The following is a 19,227-nucleotide window of genomic DNA, read 5'->3' on the forward strand; positions in this document are numbered from 1 at the left end:
GCACATGGTGGAAAGGCTTTAGAGAGTCTGGAAATGGAGCATTCACCAGAGAACACTGATAATTAAATCTGATCTTGTGACTGCTCCAGTTACATAAATACAATGGATATATTTCTGATCAGTTATGGCTCCAGCTTACTATTGATGGGAGATTTGACAATAGCAATGCCATTGAAATGCTCTGGCTCTTTCTTGTTGGAGATCATCATTGCCCTGACACTGTGTACAGTGATTGTTACCTGCCACTTATTAGATCAAACAATGCTGTCTAGAATCCTGCAGATTCAAGGATACCTATAAAGCCATTTACTTTGAAAGTACTGACAAAGAAGTCCAAAAACAGTTTGTAAAGTTAGTGGGAAAGTACTTCTACATTTCCTAAACTCAAATGCTAACATTGTAAGTATTTGGTGAGAAAACTACACTTACACATTCCCCTCTAACTGCCACACTGCCATGACTTGGAATTATATGACCATTTTCTGGTAAGATGGTGATGGAGTAGGGCTTAAGAGCCTGGGACTTGTCTGCTCAAGTGGCTTTCATTTTCATTTTTTTCTTTATTTTTCTTCAATTTTATTTGACTTACCAATTCCTGAAGAAGGGCTCATGCCCAAAACTCCTGCTCCTTGGATGCTGCCTGACCTGCTGCGCTTTTCCAGCAACACATTTTCAGCTCTGATCTCCAGCATCTGCAGTCCTCACTTTCTCCTTACCAAAAGGTAAGTCAAACCTAGTTGCAGCGATGAGTAGGCTCAGCAGCGCAGTCTCGAGAAGGCCCAGCAGTGCAGACTTGAGTATGCTCAGCAGCACACACTCGAGGAGCACAGTCTCGGGGAGGCCGAGCGCATTGACTCAAGTAGGCCCAGCAACATGGACCTCAGTAGGCCCAGCAGCACGGTCTCGAGTAGGCCCAGCAACGCGGACTGAAGAAGTTCCAGCAATGGGCTCTCGAGTAGGCCAACAGTGCGGCCCCCAGTAGGCCCAGCAGTGGGGTCAGAGGTGCTGCGGCAGAAGCGAGACCTCGTGGCATCAACAGTGGCTGCATTGGCGAGGTGGGCCTGAAGCGAACCCATGGCAGCAGAATTGAGTTTGGGCCAGTTTGGTACCCAGCAGAATCAGTAGCGTCTGCATTTCAAGGACCAGTGAGGACTCAAAGTGGTGAGGGCATCAGTGGAGGCAAGGTGATGCCAAAGAGTGGCGACTTTGTTCCAGTGATAGCAGCATTGCAAAGGAGAGTTGTGCCTGGGCCATAACGGAGCATTCAACAAGGACTGTAAAGTTGGACATTTTCTTAATTTCTGCCATTATATTCTATGCTATTGTTTATTTTTCTGTTTTAAGATGGCACTGAAGATAGGTGACAAAACAACACCTTTTGCAGGATAAGATACATATGACAATAAATAAATCGAGTAAGCATTGCTGCATGGTCAAAATTCAGTAATTTTCTTCCTAACTGCACTAGAGATGTCCCTACACTAGAGACTGCAGTAATCAATAAAAACGCTTATCAGCAACTTCTCCAAGGGGAAGTGAATGTTGCCCCACCTATTCATGCCCATGTCAAATGAATGTTTTTAAAAAAGCAACCTGAATAAGTCTATGAGGAGGCTTGGGTCGGTATCCATTTCTTCCTTAGTCTCCTTTCCTTGGCATCCTTGCATCACTTGCATTTTTCTAAAATTTAGATAATTTTGTGCAATTTTTAAAAATAATGCATCTGTTTATTGATTTCCATTTATTATAATGGTTCCACCTGATATCCATAGATACTTCTTGAAGTCAAAACTATTTGATCTGAAATTACATCAAAAATGAATAAGGATCACTATAATATATACCACATAATGGATAAGAATTCATTTTCGGTGGCAGATATTTCATCAGCTGCCTGTTGCAGTCCTAATATTCGGTTACATTGGCTGACAGGATTCCACCTGCTTTGTTCTATTCCCCAAATGAATATTTCAGCACAATAATTGTTGTGGATGGATATGTGTGGACTAGCAAAATTGGTTAGGCCTCACAAATACAGGGTGAAAATTAGATTTCATTATTTGCTCCTGTTAAAGCCAGTGAAGCTGGGCAGGCCAGTACTTTTCACCCATTTCTATTGCAACAGGAATATTTTACATTATCATAAGTAGTATGTAACATGTTTGAACTAGTGAGAAATTAAAGTCTCATTCTTTAGAACTGAATTCATTAATTTTGGTGTAAAGATGTGGCTGATCTCAACCTGATTCCTGAAAGTAAATACATCTACAATATTAATTTTTCTTGAGATTAGTCTTGATCTTTTTAACCAGTAAAGTTTCCTGATTAACAACTATGTATAACTTTAAGCAGTCATGCGATTGGTGTTGAATGATGTTACTGAGAAACCAGTCACATCGGAGGTCAAAAATATGCCTGGAAAAATAGAAGTTCTGGACTCTAACATGCATTCACTCCCATAAGTGTCTGACATTCAAGCTTTACAATTGTTTCCAAAGCAGCCTGATCTTAGATCTATCAGAAACCCCAGCCTATGGGACAAATCTTTAACAGCTCACCAACATTTTAAACCTTACCAAGATAAAATACAAATCCTAAATCCATCATAAAACAAGAAACTGTTCAAAACCAATGTCAGGGTAAAATAAAATTCTAAAAAAATCAAGGGCTTGAGTCTAACTAGGTATATTTACTTTCAAATATTAATATCATTGGGATAGCTTATTGTTTGTAACTGACTATTGCAGAGCTCCATCTTGTGGTCAAACCAAACGATGAATCTGACTGAATTAGATTAGTTTCCCTACAGTGTGGAAACAGGCCTTTCGGCCCAACAAGTCCACACCGACCCTCCGAAGAGCAACCCACCCAGACCCATTCCCCAACATTTACCCCTGACTAATGAACCTAACACTATGGGCAATTTAGCATGGCCAATTCACCTGACCTGCACGTCTTTTGACTGTGGGAGGAAACCAGAGCATCCGGAGGAAACCCACACAGACACGGGGAGAACGTGCAAACTCCACACAGTCAGTCGCCCAAGGCTGGAATTGAACCCAGGACCCTGGCGCTGTGAGGCAGCAGTGCTAACCACTGAGCCACCATGCTGCCCATATGGCATTTCTTCAGAACTGAGACCTAATCTGCTTAGCTATTCTGGATAAGTTAACCCCTTCACTCTAGTAATTAGCTTAGTAAATCTCTTTTGAACTGTTTCCAATGCCAGTATATCATTTCTTAAAAATTGTGTACATTGCCACAAGTGCAGTCTCACCAACATCTTGTACACTTGAAACAAAACTTCCAAATTATATTTCCCTTAATTACTCGCACTTGCATGATAATTTGTTTTGTGTTTCATGCACAAGACCCCTCTGTGCTGCTCTTTATTGGAGTCTCCATTTAAATCACAGTCTGCCTCTTGATTCTTCCTACCAAAAGTCCATGACCACACACTTTCCGACATTAAAATTGCATCTTGCCATGTTTTCGCCTACACACTCAATCTATACATTCAAGCTACTTAATATTGCATCCTTAAATAACTAATAGAACTCTTCTAAAACCTCGAAAAGGCAAACCTCCTAGCCATGGAGAGGAGTATATTTTTTCATATCAAATTAATCTTCACAGGGCAGTCCAAAATCACAAACATCAGAGTCTCTTAAAACACATCCTTTATTGCATTGACGTCCTGATCCTCAAGAATGTACTACTTCAGTGTCTGCAAGCACAGAGATACCTACAAGACTTTTTCTATTCTTTGTTGCACTTAAAACATTATCGTATTGGATTTGTACAGTACATATCTTTCTCTACAAAACAATGGTATTGAAGAGATGTTTTCTGCTTTAAAGTAATTTTAAAAACCTTGAGCTTCCTTAACTCTCATTAAAGTGTGAAGCTATTGTTTTATTTTGTACCTTCCTAGGAATTAACAGTTGAAGAAAGCATTCTGTTGAGCACATATCTCTGCCTTACTGGGTTATTTAATATTATGATTACTCATCTTTTCCTCAAGGCTTTTCCTCACCTGTTTGAAGTTCTATAATTACAAAGCTTAAATAAAAAATTATTAGAGCTTCAAACTCAGTGAGGAGGCTTCAGGACAATCCACAGTCAAAAACCTGCTCCGACAATGTTTTCTACAGCTGCAACAAATTTGGAACAGCAACTGAGACAATATGCAACATTCCAAAATAAAAGTCTTTGTTCCACCTCCCATTGTTAATGAATCCTTGACAATAAACCAAGAATCCAGATCCACAATTCTTCAAACCGTGAGTCATTCTCTGTGTACCATATTCCCTGAAGTCCACCAATATTTTTAAGACATACTGTTTGCAAACAGACCAACAGGGGTGAAGACATTGTCTCCGCCCACATTCAGTGGCACAATATGAAGCCACAGTTGGACCTTCGCATTTACAGAAAGAGCTCAGTTAAGTGAATAGAAAACTTAAAACTGTGTGAGGTTAAAATGTATTTCCAATAATTATGTAATGGGTAAAATTGTTGCCTTTGCCCATACTTCATGGACCTGTAGATTGCCTTAACAAAGATTTACAATTTAGAAGTGTGAGCTAAAAGAGTATAATTTATTCTCATCCCCATCCTCAATGCCTCAAAAAAGATGCAATACACTATGAGAATTAGATTTCTAATGGAAGCAAAATTAACAGGTCGCCTTTTCGTAACATTTTTATTATAAAATAATTTACAATGTGGCATTTCTGAGAAATAAATATAACTTACAGCAACATTTTAGACCAAAAGACATTACCAAACAACAAGGTAATTTGCAGGATCCATTTTTCATTTGGGATTCAGGTTACAAGTGACAATTAAACAACTGGTTAGATTCACCAAAACAAGTCATTTTGCTAGCACACTAAATGAATCAGAAATGTCAAAATAAAACATTTCTTCTCAAAAAGGCAATACTTCATTTTGAATATCTCGTCCATAATTCGTGTGCTTTAGAATATCACTTAGTTTAGGAATTAAGGAGTTTAACTGCAGAAATTGGAGGCATCTAGTTCAGAAGGGTGTAAAAGAAATTCTGAAGTAAATGCAACTCAAACAACCTTGGAGTTTTAACACAAAGGTTGACTTATAGGTTAACAGCTGGAAAGGAAAGATCATAAAATAGTCAGTGAGATTATTTAGATAAAGAATTAGCGAGAGAGATGACATTTACAGTTATTCAAGTAAATGTTAAATAATTCCTATGCTTTCTCAGAATAAAAAGCTTTGGAATTAAAAGGTAGTTACAACACATTTTTACATGTGAACTTGTCACACTGCTGTGAACATGGGTGAATCTTGGTTCTGAATCTCTCTCTGCAGATTCAATTAGGGCACGCCCACAGGCAATATTAGTTAGCGTTTGGAAAAGCAGCTAAGACACTATCAGTTTTGGGTCTTGTGCAGCTTGTAGTACTCATGAATTTCAGAGCTAAAACCAGGCGTAACCAGAAATACCGTCAGTGCTCGATCTATTGTCCATAATGCAGCAGTAATCCTCAATAATGAGGCAGTTGACATTAGTGCAGTTGGAGGTCTTGAGTTAATCACTTTTGTTGAAGTTTGAAAGCTTAATTTCTGTCAACATTGCTTTCTTCAGTTTCTTTTACCAGATGTAAAATGTCTAATTTTTAACTCAAATGTCGTCAAAGCAAAAGTTAGTCTTTGGGTCTATTTCTTCGGGGATGCTTCTTGGAATCAGGCACATGTTCATCAATGGTAACCCACTGACCCTGCTCGTTTTTAACAAGGACACCTAAGCAGCGAACACCATCTCCTCTCTTACGCTTCGGAATGGTTTGACCCATAATGCTTTCCAGCATCTTGCTATTCGACAGGCTCATACAGTACAATTGAAAGTCATTTATCACATCTTCAGTGTAATATTTGAGGATATCCTCCTTTGGAATCAGGGGAACACATTCCTCTTTGTGGCCATGCTTCCAATGGTACTTCTGACAAATTTTACTGCAGTAATATGCAAGTCGACAGCGTTCGCAAGAGCGAAAATGACAGTCCAAATCCTCCAGTTCATTACAAACAGGGGAAGAGCATATAGTTGGGAATGTTTCTGGCAATTTGGTTTCAATGTCAGAAATTGTGGATATGTACCTCGTTTTATGTTTATAATGCACATAAGGGTTTTTCTTGTATGCTTCAGGATTCTCCACTGCCAGCATGGCTTTTTTAGCAACGTGCACTCCTGCCATTTCATATTCATCTTCCTGTGACAAGTACCAAATTATCTGGGGGAAGGAGGACCTGTCCCAGGTTTGCTTACAAATTGGAATATGATAATGCTCGGCAAGGACCAGCCATGCTTTAACAAGCAACCCAAGGTTCAACCTTTGATCAGACATTTTCCAAGCCACTTCTAAGCAGTTAAAGATCTGCAATTGGCAAAGATACTTTATGTCATCCTCATTGCACAAGACAAGGCAATTGTACAGTATTTTCAAGCACTCCTGCCAGATAAAATGGCGTAAATGAGTAATTTCACCATCAAAAACAAGCATGATGCCAATATTTGTAACAATTCTGTATCGTTTATCCCACATTCGTCTGACACAGGGCAAGTAACAAGATATTCGACGTAAGAAGCCCAAAGCCTGAAAAAATGTAGAATGTGAGTGAATCAACTTCATGCTACCTTCAGCAAAGCATTCATCCACCAGCTCAGACCATGCAATTTCAGCAAAGCGCTGCAAAAAAACATGTGCTTCTGGGCGACAGTCGTCAGCTCCATTAATACAGATTTTCTCAAACAAATTTAACATGATAGTGTGTAGTTCTGACTGGGCCTCATAGGTGTCTTGTAGAATGAGTCTCATTATCCGTTTAATTAAATTGTCAGTGCAGTCTCCAATCAGCATCTAAAAGATATCACAAACATAAAACTTTTGAAACAGTAAAGTTAAATCTGAGAACATTACTAAAGTAAAGGGAGAAAAATTAGTGTTTACAATCAACTTTTCTGTCCTAGCAAAAATGTATTTCATGTATCTTTTTAGCAACTGGTTATGAAGAACCTCAAGTTTCCAAAGATCATTATGTAAGATATACATCTGGCTTCTTATCATGTAACAGCATAATAGCAACTACCAAGTTATATTTTTCATAAATTTAAAAGCATATCTACAAAATTCAAAGGAAAACTAGAGTTCCTCAAACCAGAGATCATAGACCTCTAAGCACACTTTGGGATTTTTCCAGAGGTTTGTAAATTAGTCAAGCAGTAAGTGAATGAGCAGTGACTAGACAAAGGTTATTGCAAGTGAAGGGGGCAGAGGAGAATGCAACACCATATATGCAACAGCGCAAAGGGATACCTATTTGGAGGATTACTGGGAGTGGCAGAAAGATACCAGGCAGATCCACTGTTAACAAGATTGATGGTGGATGCTACTTCAGTTCAGCTTCATTCAAGCAAAAGAAGTTTTGAAAATAAATTGAAGTACAGGTACTCTGTACTACAAAAATTCAAAGAAAAGGCACCCAATGTTTGCCAAGGTATCATAAACACTGCAGAACTGTGAGGGGTCCAGGTTTGACTTGAAAATGAACAAAGCACACAAGCGGCAAGAAATAAAAAAGGGAATTGAAAAGCAGAGAGTTTGAATTTATATATAAACACGGTGAGACCACAAGTACCATGCAAAGTTCTGCTCAATAAAGACTGAATATGCTAAATTCTATTTTCCCTAGGAAAGAAAGATTGAAGTGTGTTCTAACATGGGAGAGTGCATTCAATTCTGGACGTATAGATATTTCCATTTATGGGTGAGACCAACACAGTATTTCAAGATAATAAACTTAATAGGAAATGTAAGAGAAATATATTTACTCGAAGGTATGGGACATTCAATCACAAATAGTTGAAGCAAATTATTGAGTTGTATCAAAAATGAAGCTAAGTACATGAGAGAGAAAGGAATAGAAATATGTGCTTAGTGGATGAGATTAAATAAAGTGGCGGGGTGATACAGAGCATAAGCACTGCCATGAAAGAGTTCTGTTGGACAAACTATCTCTGTGCTATAAATACTTTGCAGTTTTAGGTAACAAGCAGAACAGGGCATCTACATCAGCAATTCATTAAATGGGAAAAAAAGTCTTGCTTGCTCACACATTTTCTGATCCACCTGCTCTGAGATATTGTTATACACCTCTGGAGCAGGTGAGACTTGAACTTGGATGCCCTGGCTCAGAGGCAGGGACACTACCACTGTGCTGGAGGCACCCTTTGAAGACTTAGTTTTAGAAGCAGGTTCCATAGCACTTTCCAATCCCTTTTGCAGTGCAGTCACTGTCGTGATAGGGTTACCCATGGAAACGTGTCATTGTCCAGAGCAGTACCGGTTGTTGCTGCTTCCTGTCAATGGTGTTGAATGTACCTGGTCCTGTCAGACAGGGACAGCTGCTTGTATCAGACACTAACAGTCGGCCACGGCCCCTGCTGAACCAGCTTCTGGGCGACAGCGGCACCGAGGCTCTCACAAACCACCCTCCTCCACGTCCCACCGGGCCCTCACTCACCTCCAGCTGCTGTTTGTAAGGGACTCCGCTCCCTCTCCGGGACAGCGCCGGCTCCTTCCCAGCGGCCGCCATCAGGGCCTCCGAGCTGGACAAGAGTCTCCCCTTGCATGCCAGTCCGCCGACCTCCAGTTCCTGCTGCCACCTTCAGGATGGGAAGAACATCGCACCACCAAGCCCACTCCCCAAAAGGGAACCAACCCCAATTCCCAAACCAACTGAACACTGCAGGTGCTGGAATCTGAAATATAGACAAACTGCTGAAAACAATTCTGAGGAAAGGTCAACCATTAATTTTTGCCGACTGAATATTTATTTTATTGTCTGTTTACATTGCAGCTATCCATACCATAGTTTGCCATCTTAAGGCAACCCCCTCCCCACTTTGTCTCAGTCCCAACCCTCGAACTCAGCACCACCTTCCTAACCTGCAATCTTCTTCCTGACCTCTCCGCCTCCACTCCCACTCCGGCCTATCACCCTCACCTTAACCTCCTTCCACCTATCGCATTTCAAACGCCCCTCCCCCAAGTCCCTCCTCCCTACCTTTTATCTTAGCCTGCTTGGCACACTTTCCTTATTCCTGAAGAAGGGCTCATGCCCAAAACGCCCATTCTCCTTCTCCTTGGATGCTGCCTGACCTGCTGCGCTTTTCCAGCAACACATTTTCAGCATCTTAAGGAAAAGTAAATTATGCCTTTACAAGAGCTAAAGTTGAAAATGTGTTGCTGGAACAGCGCAGCAGGTCAGGCAGCATCCAGGGAACAGGAGAATCGACGTTTCGGGCATAAGCCCTTCTTCAGGATTCCTGAAGAAGGGCTTATGCCTGAAACGTCGATTCTCCTGTTCCCTGGATGCTGCCTGACCTGCTGCGCTGTTCCAGTAACACATTTTCAGCTCTGATCTCCAGCATCTGCAGACCTCACTTTCTCCTCCAAGAGCTAAAGTCCCTAAGTAGTAAAAACTTCATTCAAAAGTACTCACTCTACAATTTAGAATCATTAACATATTGGGAGACAGAGAATTTAATCAACAAATCACAACATGTGGTGAAACATCCCACCCCGCAATGTTTTTCTACAACCTCTACCATCAGAAGCCTGAACACGCGCACTGCCAGTTTTGTAACAGTTCTACCCTACTGTTGTTAGAATACTGAATAGACTCACAAACTCTTAACATTTGCCTATGCCTGTGTTTTTGTTTTTGCCGCTATTTATCTATTATTTACTATCTATGCTACTTAACTATGTGATCTGGCTGTATTGCTCACAAGACAAAACTTTTCACTGTGCCTCGGTACACGTGACAATAAATTCAATTCAATTCAATGCAATCATGCTCCAGCTTAGTATCTTATTCCTCTCATGTACTTAAAGTTACCCCTCCAGTTTTACTCCCTGGTTCTTCCCTTTCTGAAAGGATTTAATTTGTTTTAGTCCCACAGTCATCTAGATAACAGGGCCAATTTTATCTTCTATTAATCATACAAAAGCAAAATAATGCAGAAGCCGATAATGTAAACTGTAAACTGTATTAGGAGTATTAAGCATATAGTCTGCAAGATTATGAAACAAGGATTCTTTATTCCACTGTCCAATCTTATGAACTTAATTTAAAAAACTTAACTCCAAGAAACAAACTACTTAGAGTGGATTTTCGTGACCAATGTTCCAGATTCACCAGGACACTTGATGGTGTATCTCCTGATTACTTATCACCTAGGTAGCAGTGTTCAGTTGGCGGACTCCTAATTTCCCATGATGACATGGACCAGATTACTTATTATCCTAAATAAGAAACATATCTTCCTCACCTATGGCCTCTTGAACTTGAGGGCACAATGAAGGCAGTCTACATAGGTCTCCCAATGTTGCTTTCTTGATCCACTGCCAACTCATTACTGTCTAATTAGTGTCACTGACTTCAGATTGCCAGATTTGTGACTTGGGCACCTTGGCACTGTGAATCACAAGCTGCAGACTTCCGCTCCTGCTTCTGTTATCACCTCTCTTACAGGCCTCTGGCCTCGCAAGTAACTCTATGGGCTCCAGGCTCCAATCCAGCCAGCCAAGAACATGAAGAGGGCCCATGTCTGACAGAATCCTCTACCCAGTATCCTGTTGGGCTGAGTGAGATCTATAGATACCTTATTGATTAATTAAAGCTACTAGATTCATTTTTGAGATGAGTGGCTAAGGTGAACTTATGTGTGACTCTATGCCACAGGATTGGGATGGTCAGAAGCCGAATGGTGAAACATTGCCAACTTTCTGTCTGGCTTCTGCAGAGGACTGTGGTGTGGATGCTTCCATTTGCTTAAGGCATGGACATAGCATCAGCCACAACACTCTCTAAACTGGCAATGGCTGGTTACCTTTCACAGTCAGTCTTCTGGCTGAGTGCCTCAGTCCTTCCCATTACCTTTGTTGGGCCTGTTTCTTTTCTAGTGAAGGAGAACGATTTAAGTTGCATTGCTTGAGGCCGCTCATGTCTGTGGTAGTCAGGCCAGTCTCGTTTGCCCAAATCTGTTACAAATCCAGCTTGTCCTTTGAGAATCTCTTGGATGTGCTGTGCCACAAGGCATGCTGTGGAGTTCAGACAATAAGGATTGGATCTGTTCCATGTACCTCTTCATCTTGAGGTTTACATCCCCAACCATGCTGACTGTCACCTCCCTAATGATAGTTCCTACCTTAATGATGGAGTCCAGTCTTGTCGGATGGTGTAACCATGCATGCCAAAGAAAGACAGTCAGATTCATTACTGTGAAGTTTCTCTACTTCATCCTCACCACCAGCAGGATGGTTTTTCAGCTGCATGTCCCTAGTGGATTTGGTGCAGTATTTCAGAAAGGTAGTATGATCAAACTATTTCAACTCCAGAGATACAGAGACCAGGTCCTCTCTACTTGTACTCATGAACCTTTTGTCCAGCCTTGGTAGATTACTGCTGGTGCTAAGCACCCATAATAGGACTTCAAAGATCTACTGTGGACTTTCTTGGATATCCATTCCTCTCACTAGTATTTCCCTGTGAGCTTTCCTCACAGACGTTTCATTGCAAATGCCAACTGCCCCTTCATTTTGAGGCCTCACAAGCCATGAGCAGGTGCACATTCTTGATCTAGTCATCAGCCACTACATTTTTGGACATCTCTGGTCTTCCCCAAAATCTGTCCAGCTTGGCACACAGCATAGCCCTGATGGGATCCAGCTTCGGTCCTGTGCTATGGTAAAATATAGCATACAGGAAGCTGCTTCCTGACCACTATCTTGACTTTCAGCTACAGCTTCATCCTACAAAGTCTGAGCACCTTCTGGAACTGCAGCTACTTTGGCCTCTCTTGCTGACAGGGCCAGTTCCAGTTTTTCACATTCCACTGAATCTCAGCCAGGCACCTCCAGCTTCCTCATTTCCCCTTCCCCCCACATTTTCTCAGTCCCAGCCCTCACACTCAGCACTGCCTTCTTGACCTGCAATCTTCTTCCCGACATCTCCGCCCCACCCCCTCTCCGGCCTATCACCCTCACCTTAACCTCCTTCCACCTATCGCATTCCCAATGCCCCTCCCCCAAGTCCCTCCTCCCTACCTTTTATCTTAGCCTGCTTGGCACACCCTCCTCATTCCTGAAGAAGGGCTTTTGCCCGAAACATCGATTCTCCTTCTCCTTGGATGCTGCCTGACCTGCTGCGCTTTTCCAGCAACACATTTTTAAGCTCTGATCTCCAGCATCTGCAGTCCTCACTTTCTCCTAGTTGACCTTACCATGTCGTCCACCATAACTTACCCCTGGGGCCTCTCAAACTCAAGGTGCAGTCTAAGTGGTCCACATATGTCCTCCACAGCTGTTTGCTGACTTGACTGCCACTTGTTGACTGTTTAAGCCATGTCACTCATGTCAGTCTGCTATATTTGTGACTTGGGCTTCTTGACACTGTGAAATCGTGACAAACGTGTTGCTGTCTTGCACTCTTGACCCTCTACTTCAGGTTTCTGGCATCTCCACTTTCCACCTCCTGCTGAGGGGGACTCCACAGGGCAGACAAGATTTCCTGCACAGTGTCCTCATGGGACTATGATCTGGCTGATAACCAATATCGTGCAGAAAATGCCCTGCAGTAGACAAGGCCTTGCCCCACTCTGAAGCTGGGAGTTGAGGGTTCTGTTTGTCTCCTCAGTCACGAACTATTGGAAATGTTCAGTAGGTCTGGCAGCGTTCACGGACAGAAACAGAGTTAATATTTTTGATCCAGATGAACTTTCATCAGACTTCATCTTGTATGATTGTCAAGTGAAGATTCTTACTTGTTTGAAATCGTCTTTGACTGGCACTGGACTACTATAAATGTCACTCATGATATATCAGGTCTTGCCTGAATGTTCTGGGGATCTTAAGGCATTCAGGCACAGACTAGTTGTATTTGAGAAGTTGTGAATAGTACAGAGCACTGTGCATTCATCAGCAAAGATTTCCTCTCCTCACCTTATGATGGAGGGAAGATTATTGATGGAACAGTTGAGGATGTGTGGGTGCAGGACCCTTGCCTGACAAACTCCTACAGTGATGTCACAATGTAAATACAGTAGGATGAATGGCCTCTTTCTATGCTATATATTTACTGTAGTTCTATGTCCAGGAGCTGAGACGATCAGCCTCTAACAAATACAACCATCTTCACTCGTACGAGATGTAACTCTAATGAGTGGACAGTACGTCACTTTATTCTTATTGACTCCAAATTTACTAAGGTCCCTTGATGTCAGTTAAATTCAGTTATTTTGTCTATGTTTGAACCAAAGCTGTAAAGATGTCTGAATGTGAATGGCCCCAACAGAACCTAAACTGACCGTCAGAAAGCAGGCTGGTGCAGAGTAAGTGCCACTTGATAACACTATTATTGATGCATTCCTTCATTTTGCAAATGATTGAGAGCAGACCGATGGGACAGTAATTAGCCAGATTGCATTTGTCCTGATTTTTGTGCAAAGAGAATGTCTGGGCAATTTTCTGCCTTGTTTGATAGCTACTAGCATTGTAGCTGGGAGAGGTGAAACATTTTGAGATTGATTTTTGCTTTTATCTTCTGGGCATTTTGTGGGCAGAACCTAAGTGGGAAAATCAGGTGGCAAGTTTGTGATCGTGGATTAGAGCCTGCCTGAGTTTTTTTTCTTCCCATGAATTTAAATGGAATGAAAACCAAAAAAGCTCTGATGCCTCCCTACATTCCACCCAGCAACAATGTCCATCCGATCTTCAGACCACATGTTCCAAGGAGAGGTGGCATGTCATATAAGCAGGTAAAGCTGAAAACCTTTCACCTGATCCTCATGCTACATTCCTCCTTCATGTCCTTGTCGGAAGATGATAGACTTCCCAGAAATAGTCACCCGCTTTGTAGGAAAACCTCCAAGGTCTAATCAATGCAGGCTTGTTAACAATGCTTGCTGAAACCGCACACGTAGCCAATAGGGGTTTGGCCAGCAAAATTTTGCTTCCACTTTTAGAAAATATTGTTGTCTTCTAAATACAATTGCTAGCTGATCAGATTTTTCGTGAGTGTCTGCTATAGCAAAATTTAATTATTTTAACCAGATGTATCATTCAAAGTACCTAATATATTGGAGTCGAAGCGGCTGATCACTTGAATGCTTTGCTGAAACTGTTGGGAGTTTTAACATATAAACTGCCAGACAAGATTGTGTGGTTCTGATGCCCATGTCTTATCACTGGCAATCAGTAGCCGACTACAGACAGTAGACAAAAAGAGCACTAGAAGTAGATAGGAAAATAAATGTGATTATCTTATGTGTATACAAATAATTCTTACGTACGTATTTAATTTGATGTAAGTTTTAAGCGTAATACTTTTGTGCTGGGAAATCTCTATTGAAACCAGGTTTTACTGAATGTGGTGTTTTCTCAATGCAAACAGACAGTGTTGTAACTTGCACGTATCAAGCTGCTTTTGGGATTTTTTTTCACCAATTAACTTCAGCAAAAATTGAGAAATAGCTGCAATTTTCATGTGAATATTTTAACAGATATGTTCCACGTGTACTTTCAGTAACTGCTGTTTTGTCAGTTGAATCAGTGTCTGACTTTACCAGTTAGAATTTATTAAAATGACCAGAATTGTAACTGTGCCAGTTTAATAGAAGTGAACTTGACCCTCCTCAATAAAGCTGCTTTTACAATGACACTGCTTTTAGTTCAGAATCTCAATTTGTGTCATCTCCCAGTAGTTGCCCTGCTAACTGTAGTTCTGTCATCCTGTTAGAAGTCTGGCTCAGCGATAGGGAACACTGCCACAGCACCATAGAAGCCCCTCCTGGAGTGGTTTTCAGACAGTATTGCACTATTACTCATGCTAATTGGACTGACTCTTGCCTCAAGGGTGTCACACAGAAACCAGTTGCCAATTGCAACGTGAAAGTAAAATTACTGTGATCTTCTAAAGATTTCATTTCTCAACCAGTTCTTCGTGGTTGTTGACTGCAGCAAACCCCAGCAGAATTACTTTCTTCTTGCAAGAAATTCTGTGTCAGAAGATGCACACAATACAAAATATAAAAGCTGTTCAAGAAGGATATGATGCAAACTGTCCAATGGTTGCATTCCCTTTAGGGTGTAGGTTTGCTCGCTGAGCTGTAGGTTTGATATCCAGACGTTTCATTACCTGGCTAGGTAACATCATCAGTGGCGACCTCCAAGTGAGGCGAAGCTGTTGTCTCCTGCTTTCTATTTATATCTTTCTCCTGGATGGGGTTCCTGGGGTTTGTGGTGATATCATTTCCTGCTCGTTTTCTGAGGAGTTGATAGATGGCATCTAGATCTATGCGTTTGTTTATGGCGTTGTGGTTGGAGTGCCAGGCCTCTAGGAATTCTCTGGCATGTCTTTGTTTAGCTTGTCCCAGGATAGATGTGTTGTCCCAGTCGAAATGGTGTTTTCTTTCATCCGTGTGTAGGGCTACGAGGGAGAGAGTATCTTTTTGTGGCTAGCTGGTGTTCGTGTAACCTGGTGGCTACCTTTCTTCCTGTTTGTCCTACGTAGTGTTTGTGGCAGTCCTTGCATGGAATTTTGTAGGTGACGTTGGTTTTGTCCATGGGTTGTACTGGGTCTTTTAAGTTTGTTAGTTTTTGTTTGAGAGTGTTGGTGGGTTTGTGTGCTACTAGGATTCCAAGGGGTCTTACTGGTCTGGCTGTCATTTCAGAAACTCTTTGATGTATGGTAAGGTGGTTAGGGTTTCTGGCTGTGTTTGGTCTGCTTGCAATGGTTTATTCTTGAGGAATCTGTGCACTGTATTATTTGAGTATCCGTTCTTCTTGAATACGTTGTATAGGTGGTTCTCCTCTGTTTTCCGAAGTTGTATTCCCTTTTGCTTGTGACAAAGGTTTCATCAATTTGCAGTGTTGATATTCGAACTTTCTGCAGTTGTATGTTCTATGGTGAATTAAAACATTCTTAGAATTTAAAAAAAATTTCCGATGTGCAGTGCCACACTTTTCGACTCTGACTCTCCAGTACCTGCAGTCCTCACTTTCTCTCACTTGGTCCTGCCTCTGCTAATCACTGCTGAAACACTACAGGCTGAATCTCACCATTAACCGGCAAAGTGTAATTTTTGACAAGCTTCATGATGGGTTTCTCTCTGCGAGACCTGAAAGTTTTGTAAATTATGATAGGAGTATACTTTAGTAGCATAAATTAGATAAGTCGGGGAAATGGTGCATGAATATCATTCTCTCACAAGCTGACTGGAGATGGATCTTCTGTGTTTTTTAGATGTCTATGTCCAGTATTTTTTAAAATGCATGTCTGAAGTACTTAATTGCAATGAGTTGTAAGTTTATGTGGGGCTGAGATAGAGAGAAATGTCTTTTGAAAGTCTGACCTACACACTTGAACACAGTAGCGTTTGAAAGCACATCTGTACTCAAATGTCTGGTGTTTCATCAGAATAAGTTTACTGATGAACAATTTTTTTATACTGTTGCCCAGAATAATCATGGCAGGTAAACTCACTTCTAGTTGTTTGAGATTAGCACTGTTTACACTATTAGCTACAGGAATCATACTCAGTTATTCCAGATGCTTTAGAGGTTTGATGCAGTTGTAAGTCTGTTACAGGAGCATGACACTCACTGGCTACGTCCCTACAATAACAATGCTAAACTGGTTCCATGATTTCAACAGTAGAACTTTCAATAGTAAGCACATTTTTCTGATTCCCATAAAATAGCGTCAGTACTTCAATAACATCAATAGTGTTCAAAACACACATGCATTTGGATGTACTATGCTAATGTTCTTTCATACCCCAAATTCTTGCAGGTACTTTTTAAAAATTCATCCATGGGATGAGGTATCACAGGCTAGGTCAGCATTCATTGCCCTTCCCAACTGGCCAGAGGGCAGTTAAGAGTAACCACATTGTGGGTCTAGAGTCACGTGTAGGCCAGACCAGGTAAGGATGGTAGTTTTCCTCCCTAATGAACATTAGTGAATCAGATGGGTTTTTCTGACAATCGACGATGGATTCATGGTCATCATTAAATTCTCAATTCTGGAATTTTTTTGTATTGAATTCAAATTCCACCAACTGAATGAATTGAACCTCAGTCCCTGGAACATTACCTTGGTGTCTGGATTAACAATCCAGCAATAATACCACTGGACCGTCACTTCACCTGTTTGTGTGTCTTTAGTATGTGATCCAGCATTGTGCTGATCAATTAGCATTATACTAGCATACTTATTTCTAAAAATTTATTCTTGAGATGTGGATGACACCAGCAAAGCAACATTTGTTACCTGTTCTTAGTTTCTCTGAGGACATAATGCATCATTACACAATAGGACACTGGAATCCAGACTGTGTAAGCCAGTCTGACTTTTTCTTATTCCCTGAACAACAATAATAAAACAGGCAGGTTCCACTGGCAAAGTCCCACAGCTTCATTATCATTGTTACTTGTGCCAACCATAAATTAGCACAATAAGGGAGTTCAACTTCACAAGTTGTTACAGTGGGAATAGAGTTCATGACCTCCAGGTTCTTACTCCAGAACTATGGTCACTCAAAGAAATTTGTATTAATTAAGCAGATAATATTTCCAGCAGTGTAAAGGCTCACACTTACTTTCACTTTCATCGTGCATTAATTAATCTTTTCCTGGCACATCAGCTCTGGCATGATGCTGCACCTGATCTTGGTACGAACCACATCACTCAATACCTGCCATAATATTCATGAAATCCTGACTTTGATAGAGGAATGGGACATTCCTGCAAAATACTGCTCAGTAGCTTCATGGCTTAAAGCAGTTTGGCATAATGCGATCCTTCCTCCTTACTGACACCCTGATTGTATTTTACTTTCTCCTTGTCACTGCCACTTTAAAAATAATCCATTGTTGAAAATTCAGATTTTTGGCTGCAAGCTTTAAACTTCAAAAATACTCATCTGGGGTCAGTCTACAATATTCCCTCCACAGGATCTCTCAAAATTAACCAGCAACTGAGTAAATTTTAAAGGTTGTCAGTGTTGCAATTCCCTATGTCCTCATGAGTATATTTAACTGGAGGCCTAGCCCCTAGCAATAAATATGTAAAATATGAGAATACACACTGACAGGGAATCAGGATACATGAAGTGACATCAAACATAATAACATTTTGATGTAAAAACCAAGTGTAGTGTGGCACCATAGTGGCTCAATGGTTAGCACTGCTGCCTCACAGCGTTAGGGACCCAGGTTTGATTTCAGCCTCAGGTGACTGGAGTTTGCATATTCTCCCTGTGTCTGCCTGGGTTTCCTCCAGGTGCTCTGGTTTCCTCCCACAGTCCAAAAGTGTGCAGATTAGGTGGATTGGCTGCTAAATTGCCCTTAATGTCCAGAGATGTGCAGGTGGATTAGTCATGAGAAATGTGGGGTTACAGAATGGGGTGGGTCTGAGTGTGATGCTCTTCAGAGGGTTGGTATAGATCCAATGGGCTAAATGGCCTGCTTTCACTCTGTAGGAATTCTATGATTCAGTTCTATGGAAAACATATGAGAAAACGCGTCCTTTGCTGTTTTAGTAGGTTCACATGTGAAGAATTGTCACTTACATGAATTATTGGTGATTTTTATCAAACATGTCCTAACTATTGTGCAAGTCAAAGTACGAAAAAAATAAGAGAACAGATGTGTAAAATGTAACTATTTCATAGTATTATGAAATCCTTCCCTCAATACATCCACAAATTTTTGTGTTCAGTTGTTTAAGGACTATACAGAGATACTTATCCACAGGAATTCAGCCTAATCATTTCTGGTTTTGTAAATGAAACCCAATTACTATATATTCCATTATCATCTTATTGTAAAGTCTGAAAGCAAATGAGAAAAAAAACAATTTGATTTGAGTTAATCTTGGATTATTTCGATCTGGGTGCTAAACAACTTCTATCTAGTCTCATCTCTTACTTTGGAATTTCCCAAGATTTTATCATCGGAGTCAATATTTAGTTTGCAAGTATGCATTTACTTAATTTTGCCGAATTTAAACAAGACAACATTAGGTTGTGCCAAACAATCTAGTCACCACAGTCACTCTGGTCATAGAAGACCTGGAGTCTATCAGCTGACACTGAGTATTGTCTCTAATAATGGGTGG

General features: G+C 41.0%; 1 protein-coding gene across 1 annotated transcript; it reads right to left on the reverse strand.

Moving 5' to 3' along the window:
• Positions 1 to 4,689: 4,689 nt before the first annotated feature.
• On the reverse strand, positions 4,690 to 8,759 carry LOC122561713 (uncharacterized). Its single transcript, XM_043713752.2, has 2 exons — positions 8,566 to 8,759; positions 4,690 to 6,902 (listed from the first exon to the last, which is right to left on the reverse strand). Exons 1-2 carry the CDS (start codon positions 8,635 to 8,637, stop codon positions 5,688 to 5,690), a joined length of 1,287 nt encoding a protein of 428 aa, XP_043569687.1. The 5' UTR covers positions 8,638 to 8,759; the 3' UTR covers positions 4,690 to 5,687.
• Between the last annotated feature and the right edge of the window lie 10,468 nt (positions 8,760 to 19,227).

This window comes from Chiloscyllium plagiosum, unplaced genomic scaffold, assembly GCF_037043375.1.
Source record: "Chiloscyllium plagiosum isolate Xiang-an unplaced genomic scaffold, Cpla_swu_hap1 HiC_scaffold_23, whole genome shotgun sequence".
NCBI lineage: Eukaryota > Metazoa > Chordata > Chondrichthyes > Orectolobiformes > Hemiscylliidae > Chiloscyllium > Chiloscyllium plagiosum.